Source organism: Falco biarmicus, chromosome 5 (genome assembly GCF_023638135.1).
Source record: "Falco biarmicus isolate bFalBia1 chromosome 5, bFalBia1.pri, whole genome shotgun sequence".
In the NCBI taxonomy this organism is placed as follows: domain Eukaryota; kingdom Metazoa; phylum Chordata; class Aves; order Falconiformes; family Falconidae; genus Falco; species Falco biarmicus.
Window position 1 is genome coordinate 949222 of NC_079292.1, and position 8786 is coordinate 958007.

Sequence of the window (8786 nt, forward strand, 5' to 3'; positions counted from 1 at the left end):
TTAAGGCTATAAAGATACTGAGAAGCATTGCCTGTAGGGACACAAGATCCCAACCCTGGAGACTTTCAGTGAGACGTCACCAACCTGAAGTGTATGGAGCAGATACCCTACCTTAGGGGTGTGGAAGGACGGCTTGAGGCTACTGTCTTCTCCCCTATAACCTACGATTTAATTGTATTTACGTTGTTTAGTGCTACAGAAGCACTCTATACAGACAGTATCCCACCTAATTAGATAGGATTTACAGAACGCAAAGTTGATGCGAACTACACTAAGCGGTCTCGCGAGGCAAAGCGCTGCTGCTGCGAGGCTTTCGGGCCCGCCGGCGGCTCACGGCTCCAAGTCACCGGCGTTTCTCACGCCCGAACTGCCGGGAACCGGCCGTTCCCATGGCACATCCCCGGGCTGCCCGGCGCGGGTTCCGGCCGTCCCGCTCCCACGGAGGCCCGCCGGCAGGGCGGCACGGCTCCGGAACAAAGACACCCCACCCCCCATTTTTAACTGTACCCTTCGCAGGAAGCCATGGGGTTGCGCCCCCGGTTCCAGCTCCCTCTCCCCGCGGCGGCTCCCAGGCGTTCCCACGGGCGACACCGCCCGGGCCACAGCGCGCCCCAACTCCGCCCCGGCGGCTGCCAGCGCTTCCCGGCCTGCAAGCCTGACCAGCGCGCACACATCTACGCGCCGCCGGGCGCCCCCGCTGCTCCCGCCTAGCCCCGCCGCCACGTCCGGCGCGCCCCGGCTCCCGCCGCTGGCCGCAGCGCGCAGGCGCGGCGCTACACCCGCAGGGGGCGGCGGTCCCCCAGCCCCATCCCGGCAGGCACTGCGGCCTCGCCGCGCCTTCCACTCCGGCCTCGCCGCAGAGCCGGGCGGACTGGGGTCCCGCTGCGGCGCGGCGCTATTCGGCCCAGCGCCCCCAGGCCCCACCATGCCCTCCCCGTCCTGCGGCCACGCGGGGCCAGCAAGCGCTGCACCACAACGGCTTCTCCCCTGCGGACTTTTTCACGCCCCTCCCGCCCGTCTGCCGGTCGCTTCCGCTTCCGGCCGCGCCCTTCCGCTCCCACAGTGCCCCGCGCCGAATCATGGACCACAATGGTGAGGAGGGGAGAGGCCGGGAGACGCGTTTATACCCGTCCCCGCCTGGGCCCGCTCCGCGCTACCGGGCGGGGGAAAGCCGCACGCGAGGCCGCCGGGTGCGGGGCGGCGCCAGGGTAGCGGTAGGATGCGGCCCGGCGCCCGGTAACGCCGGCGGGGCCCGGGTTCGCCGCGGTTCCCCGCGGCCCGCGCGGCGGGGCCTGGTCCCTTCCCCTCATCGCCGGGCTCGCCGTCCCCCGCCCCCACCCCCGGCACGGCCGCGCCCGGCCCGAGGGGCCGCTCTGCGGTGGCGCCCCCGTTGCCGTCCCGGGGCGGCTGGCGGGGCGCGGGGAGCTGACGCAGCGTCAGGCGCGGCCGCTGCCGGTGGCGGCTGCGCGCTGCCGGGCGGGCCGGCGTGCGGGGGCCCGCGGGCCCGCGGCAGGTGGATGCGGCCTGCGGCGCTTCGGAGGCGGCGACGAGGCGCTGCTCGCCCGCCGCGTTTCCTGACATGGGCGCTGAAGATGGGTTTTCTGGTTCCGTGGTTGTGTTTCGGAGAGGAAACTTTCTCATGTGCTTAAATCTGGTTTTGCAGCGGCGAGAGCTTCGCTGGCTAGCGTGCTAGCGTGGCCTCGTGAATAGACGCGTGAGCGTGGGGGTTTTGCTAGGTTTTTTGTTTGGTTGATTGGTTTTCTTTCTTTTAGCAAGGACCGCATGATAAATTTGTATGTATAAGTATATATTTGTATGCATTTGTGTAAGTACCTGAACTGTATGAATCTAAAAAACCCTGAAATGCAAAAATAAAAATTAAGAAATGTTGATGAAGGTGACAGTTCAGGAGGATGCATCACCTCTAATCGAAACTTCCTGAAGTAGTCTTAACAATTTTGGTATGTTTTTCAAATTTTTTCTGGACTTAATCCTGCTAGGTATGCTTGCACAGGCTAGAATCAATTATCGTTCCACAACATGTGAATTATTAATAAGCTTGCTAGTTTGGATTAGATGTGCAGCTAACTCACATAAATATTCCTGGCTTGCAAAGGTACATGGAAGAAAAGCGTCAGAATGTAATTGTTTCCTGTTGGCAGTTCAATGGGTTAAATAATACACAGGGTTGGGGTTTTTTAAATTTGTTTTCATTATCCCTATTTGCAAATAGATTGAGATCCTGCAGGATTTTTTCTGGTCTATAATGTTGCATTTTTGTGTGTTCTGGTAGAAAACAGAATTTCCCAACAGGAAGAAAATTAGCGTTGGCTCTGATGTAGTCCAGCAGTTTCTGGGGAAGCCTGGTGTCATAGCTGTATGCTTGCTGGGTCACCTGTTTAGCCATCAGGACAGCTTAAAAGCAACAAATGAACAAAATTAAAGCAAGCTTTATTGGGTTTTGCCTTTTTCCACGTTGTCTTTTTGAGTGAAATATTTCAACGACAGTGCTAAGAGAAATAAATAAATTTGATCTGTCAGAGGAAATTGAAAGCCTTTGATTTTGAGGTAAAGTGGCTGTTGGGACACAGTCCTGTTTTGAAACTGTTCCTGGCTTTGGTGGTAGCTGCCGAATAACTTAGAGCAGTGCTGTTTTGGTTTTTTTTTTTCCCCCTCCTCCTACTTGTTGTGTTGCGTTGGGTGGTTATAGGGTCTGAAGGACAGTAGTTTGTGAACCATTGTGCGGTTACACTAATAGGGCCCTAACTTCAGTGTCCACATGCTGCCGTGCTGTAATCCTTCAGGGCCTCAGCAGTCATTCCAGGGCTGCAGTACCGTACTGAGTGGAATGGCAGGGCTCACACTGTTAACAGCTTGTGGTGTGCCCATTCGAGGCTGAGCATGTCTTGCTTTGAAACACCTGTCAGAATGGAATTTTCCATTATGATGAAAGCGAGCTAAGTAAATTCATGAAGGACATAACTTCATTTATGCATGAATGAGATGCTACGCAACAATTTAAGGTAGACTCATTAGAAGTTGAGGGAGTTGTGCCCACTTCATTGGTGTTGCTTGTTGCAATATTCCCTCTAGATTATCTCTTGGAGCCTGTGTCTAACACATGTGTCAGGCTATTTCTTGCTTCCTTTGTCCTGGTGCTTGGATTTAAATCTGGTTAAAGAGAATTCTGTACATAGTGAGGAACAATAATTTTCAATTTAGAGAGGATACTACTACATAATCTTAAGTACTGATGTCTTTGTGATATGTTATGCTAAACTTCTAAGTGATATGCCAAGATGCTGAGTTAATAGTTATATATAAAGTATACTTATATATAGTTTCCTTCCAACTTTAATGAACAATTTACATAAATTGTAGAAATTGCCTTTTCTCATAAGAAATTGTATGTTGTCAAGGTTGTACAAAGAATTGACTCTTCATTACTATTCACACTATGAGAGGAGCTGTAAAATTCATGGTTTTTTCTGTTGTGCAGAAATGACAGACTAGCTTTTAAAAACAGCTTTATTTTTAGTACTAGATTTCCTAAAATCACAGTTGTTCCCAATACAGTATTGTGACTTGACCTTTACAAGAAATTGTGTGGGAAGATACTTATTTCCTAGTGATTAAACTTTGATATGTTGTATGAAGCTTTAAAAATTACTTTTCTTAAAACTTCTGTTAATATTTAGCCTCTTTAGAAACTATTAGATAACTGAAAAATTACATACACTTTTTGTTTTCTTTCATAGACAATGATTTGCAAGGAACAAATAGTTCAGGATCATTGGGTGGTCTTGATGTTCGTAGAAGAATCCCTATAAAGCTGATCTCAAAACAGGCCAATAAAACCAAACCTGCACCTCGAACTGCAAGAACTATGAACAGAATGCCTTCAAAGACACAAGTTGGTGATGAAGGTAAATTAATAAAAATACTAGCCCTGTAGTGGGGAAGTATATTATTCTGCAGCATTGTTCAAGACTTTATTCAGTCTTGGAGACTTAGAGTCCAAGGTTCTGTCTTAAGTGCAAAACAAGTTTCAAATTTCAGGGTACTGCTACACTATGAGCATTAAATGATGCATGTTCCCGAAACAGACTGTTTACTGTTTTGACTGTACCTTTCTGTAGACTGAGCCAAGCAGATTGGAAGCGCTGTGGCATTTCTTGATGACTTCAGTACAGAGTGACACATGCTCTTAATAGCAGCCGGTGTCAATTAGGAAAGCGTTGTGGTTGGCTTGTGTCTTTCTTCTCATTCTGCTTTCCACAGAAGAATTTGAATATAACAAAGAGGAGCGATACGAGTGCAAAGGAGGTGAAATGTTTGGCAATCAAAGGAGGTTCCCTGGACCCATCTTTTGGGACTATAAGGTAAAGTCATGGGTGGGAAGTTGTGAATCATACCAAGCTGTAGGTAGTCCTGGTAGATACCTGCTTAAATAAAAGTGCTTCTGTTGTTTTTGACTGACTGAAAATACATCTGCTTTTTCACGTTTGTGGTGTTCTTGCTTCCTGCTCAGCTAAATCAGAAATAATGGCTGTGTTGGTGATAATCAAAATAAGAAGCTTTAGTAATGTGTGGTTTTGTTCTCCCACCCCTTTCTCTATCCTATCAGATAAACTTGCTGGGGGAAAAGGACGATACACCGGTCCATTTCTGTGATAAGTGTGGATTGCCCATCAAAATGTATGGACGTATGGTGAGTGAAATTACCAGTGGAAGATGCGGCCATGGTTCATCCCCATTAGGTAAAACTAGGTTTTACGATGTGTCTGAGGCCTCTAGAGGTTACTGATTTCAGCAGGCCTCTGAATATACAGTAGAAGAATACCAGGATGGAACCAGGGGCCTTCATTGTTGAAGTGTTTTTGTTCTGTCTGTCTGATCTCACTTTACTCCCCAATTTAATAAAGTAAGATTGAAAACTTTAAACAAAAAAGCAAACACTGTCACCAATGAAAAACCTGCAAGTTCAGTGGGTTTTGACCTTATACCACTTAGCTTTAAAAATAAGCTCTTTATATCAATTGAAGACTTGCAGCGAAGTTTGAAAACATTGTTCACTTGTATGTCCCTTTAAAATTAGTGTAACAAAATCCCTGAGATTAATCTATACTTTCAAGTGTGATGTAACAGACTTCAGGATCTGACTTAATGACAGTTAATGCTTTTAAAACTTTCATTCCTTGCCAGCAAGACAAGTGTAGTAAGATTGCGTATGCAGCTTCTGTGAATATTCAGTGTTTGTATTATTGCAAGACTTAAACTTTTGCCAACACTTTAAAAACCCTAACAAACCTACCCCAGAAAACCCCAAACTCAACGCAGACTGTTTTAGAAAGCGTCTATGTAAAGACGCTAAGTACTGCTATGCCTGTTTACCTCATAGGTAACTTAGTTTTATTACGTGCTGGAGGGAAGAACTGTGTTTTGCAAAGTTCCATAGATATTTATATACAGTGTCTTAAGAGAGCCATTTTTTGTCTCTAGATACCTTGCAAGCATGTTTTCTGCTATGACTGTGCTATACTACATGAGAAGAAGGGAGACAAGATGTGTCCGGGGTAAGTTATCTCAAGATTTGTTGTTAAAGGAAATGTAGGAAAATAACTTAAATATCTTATTTCAGATACTGTGTTAACATGGTTCTTTCTTGTGCACATTTAGCAGAGGCAGTAGAGTACTCTTTACTACACAACTTGATTATAGTTTTGTATCCCATATTTTGGGATTGTGAGAGATCAGTGTTTGCTGTTTTAAGTATTTGAGTAGATAACGTGTAACTACTCTCATTTTGAAAAGGAATGAACGGCAGTTTAATTTACTTAGAGTGACTCTTGCTAAGTCTTAATGCACAGAAGGAATTTGAGAGTGATGCTATTTATGAATTTCAACCTCATGAAATTTTTATGTTCTTTCATAGTTGTGTTTGGAGACTTAAAAACTAGATAAACTTCAGAATTAATGAATTGTTTCTTTCATTGCTACAGCAGGGGAAAATGCATCAGTTCTAATTTGGGTAACTATGGTAAACTGGTTGGCTTTTAAAATAAAAAAGCATTGCAGATAGAGTTCTCTGTGATGACAATAAACAAATATTTTCTTCTGATTTAGCTGTAACGAACCCGTGCAGCGAATTGAGCAGTGTGTACGAGGGTCTCTCTTCATGTGTAGCATTGTTCAAGGCTGCAAGAGAACTTACCTGTCACAGAGGGACTTACAAGCTCACATCAACCACCGTCATATGAGAGCTGGAAAGCCTGTTACTCGTCCTCCAATCGAACCTGTACATCCTCCTATTGCCCCACCGCCTGCAGAAATTCCTGAGCGTTTCATAATGCCACCTGAGAAACATCATATGAGCCACATTCCGCCAAAGCAGCACATCATGATGCCACCACCTCCTTTACAGCACGTGCCACATGAGCATTATAACCAGCCACATGAAGACATTCGTGCGCCTCCTGCTGAGATGTCAATGGCTCCACCACCACCTCGCCCGGTCAGTCAGGACACCTTCCGCATCTCAACAAGAAAACACAGCAACTTAATAACCGTCCCTATTCAGGATGATTCGAATTCAGGTGCTCGAGAACCACCTCCACCAGCCCCTGCACCTGCTCATCATCATCCTGAATATCAGGGTCAACCAGTGGTATCGCACCCTCATCATATTATGCCTCCACAGCAACACTATGCACCCCCACCCCCACCACCTCCACCAATAAGCCATCCGCTGCAGCATCCTCCCCAGGCAGCAGGTACTCCTCACATGGTATATAGCCAAGCGCCTCCACCACCAATGACCTCTGCTCCTCCTCCAATAACCCCACCACCTGGACATATAATTGCCCAGATGCCACCATATATGAATCATCCTCCTCCAGGACCTCCCCCTCCGCAGCACGGAGGCCCACCCGTAAATGTAAATGCACCCCCTCCCCATCACTATAATCCTAACTCTTTGCCACAGTTCAGTGAAGATCAAGGAACTCTTAGTCCCCCTTTCACACAGCCGGGGGGAATGAGTCCAGGGATATGGCCAGCTCCAAGGGGGCCACCGCCACCTCCAAGGATGCAAGGGCCTCCTGCTCAGGCCCCACTTCCTGGACCACACCACCCTGATCAAGCCAGATACAGACCCTATTACCAATGATACAAGCAATTATATGAATAGAGAGTGCTATGAAGAGGATAAAACTATATACAGCAGCCTTCTGATTAATTGTTTGGGGGTTATTTTGTGGTGGTTTTTTTTTAAATACTGTCATTTTGACTGTAAGACATTTGGGGGTTTGACTCTTAAATGATTTTTAAGCCTCGGCTGTAGGGCTCTGACTTCAAATACTCTGTAGTGCTAAAGTAAGTGGCTTAGTAGACCACAGTTGCATTTTAACAGAACTTCTGTCTCTAGTGTGGCTAAATTGTCCTGAGATGAACAGTTGTAATGTTATTTCCTGGAGAAAATGAACATGTGTTGTACCATTCTGAATATTGTTTTTGTTAAATCCGGTGTTTAGTTTCACTTGTGATACATTTTTGTTAACCTGTGTACAATAATTAAATTGAAATATGGTTGTAAAAGTGGTGGGGCTCTATGTGAAGTTAACACAGACGTAGTTCCGGGACACTTACTTCGGCACTAATACTTTCCAAATGGGCAGCGTTGTGAAATCTTAAGGGAGCTTTAATCTACTAACAGTTACCATAAGAAATTCAGGCTATGGTGAATTCACGGCACTCGAAATCAGATATGCAGAATACTGCTTTTCAGCTTTTTCTTTTCTTTTTTTTTTCTTTATGTGGCAAGATAAATTTATCAGAAGTAGAGCTTTGGGCCTGACATGAAACCTTGTAATGTATTGTGGAGTTTGGGGGGGGGGGGGGGGGTTGGTTCATTTTTGCAATTGGGTTTTGGGGTTTTTCTGGTTTGTTCTAAAGCTAGTTTTGATTGGGAAGATCCTGTTTACATGTATACTACTCACTGGAGTTGAATTCAAACTATTGTGTTTTCCTATGGCTGTGTTTGCTTGGAAGTGGCTGTGAATTGGCTTGCCATGTCTGTGAGGAGCAGATTATTTTAGGTAGGGAATCGGTGTTTGCCTCTTGTCACTTTTTTATAATATGTACAGTAGGAAAACTTCCCATTTGAATAACCTGAAAGAAGTGGTCTGAAATCTCGTGTGTAGATACAAAGAAATAAAAAGCTACGCATCCTTCATCTGTTTGGATTTTGTGATACAGATTTAATTGAATAGACAATAGTTAGGTGTTTTGTTTTGCTTTTTTCAAAAAATAGCAATATAAACAGACCCTCAGGTCTGTTTTGGCCTCAAGTTTATGCTTTACATACTTAAAGAGAGAAATACAAATACAAAATGAGAATGTTTTTAGTGCAGCTGTTAGCAGAACAGGACAACAAGAAGACTACTGTCTGCTGTTTGGAGTGTTTATCTCTGCATTTCTAACTGTTGTTGGTGCTGATCCTTTGTTTTTTTCAGAATGCCACGTTTCTAGCAGTGGCACTTTTAGATGAAGAAATCCTTTGGCTTTTTTCTAAGGTTTGTAATTTCTTACTTTTCTTGAATATTCTGAACCATCTTAAAACCTCAGTATTACTATTTATTTTGTAAACTTCTTTCCTGCTCATAAGTGTTGAATATATGAAAGAGCTTTTGCCGTGGAACGTTAGAATTTTTGTAATTTTATGTATAAACTGCATATTTTTAATTACCAGAGCAAGAGCTTTTTGGATTTACTCTCTGTCCTTGACT

The 8786-nt window shown here is 45.3% G+C and overlaps 2 protein-coding genes across 7 annotated transcripts in view; one reads left to right on the top strand and one right to left on the bottom strand.

The window, feature by feature from the left end:
- LOC130149780 (translation initiation factor IF-2-like) overlaps positions 1–927 on the bottom strand; it is a 10244-nt gene extending 9317 nt beyond the window's left edge. The window contains exons 1-2 of one of the 2 annotated variants that reach the window (XM_056339783.1): positions 508–927; positions 112–161 (exon numbers count right to left, since the gene is read on the bottom strand). In XM_056339783.1, the coding sequence (XP_056195758.1) occupies positions 112–161; positions 508–927 (470 nt within the window). The remainder of the gene's footprint in view (positions 1–111; positions 162–507) is intronic. The other variant, XM_056339784.1, reaches the window with a different exon arrangement.
- Positions 928–969: 42 nt separating this feature from the next.
- Positions 970–8233, top strand: CBLL1 (Cbl proto-oncogene like 1). 5 transcript variants are annotated; one of them, XM_056339775.1, is made up of 6 exons: positions 970–1092; positions 3759–3926; positions 4282–4382; positions 4628–4711; positions 5503–5576; positions 6127–8233. In XM_056339775.1, the coding sequence occupies exons 1-6, from the start codon at positions 1080–1082 to the stop codon at positions 7166–7168; spliced, it is 1482 nt and encodes a 493-aa protein (XP_056195750.1). In that variant the 5' UTR covers positions 970–1079; the 3' UTR covers positions 7169–8233. The 5 variants fall into 5 exon arrangements, with proteins under 5 accessions (XP_056195750.1, XP_056195751.1, XP_056195755.1 ...); XM_056339776.1 differs by having other exon boundaries at positions 4285–4382; XM_056339780.1 differs by lacking the exon at positions 970–1092 and adding an exon at positions 1099–2568 and having other exon boundaries at positions 4140–4382.
- The last annotated feature ends 553 nt before the right edge of the window (positions 8234–8786 follow it).

Bases quoted from the DNA above. Each gene is read 5' to 3' on its own strand.
- CBLL1 (XM_056339775.1), top strand. The intron at 3,927-4,281 runs GTAAATTAATAA...TGCTTTCCACAG, and splicing joins GACACAAGTTGGTGATGAAG to AAGAATTTGAATATAACAAA. The intron at 4,383-4,627 runs GTAAAGTCATGG...CTATCCTATCAG, and splicing joins CCATCTTTTGGGACTATAAG to ATAAACTTGCTGGGGGAAAA.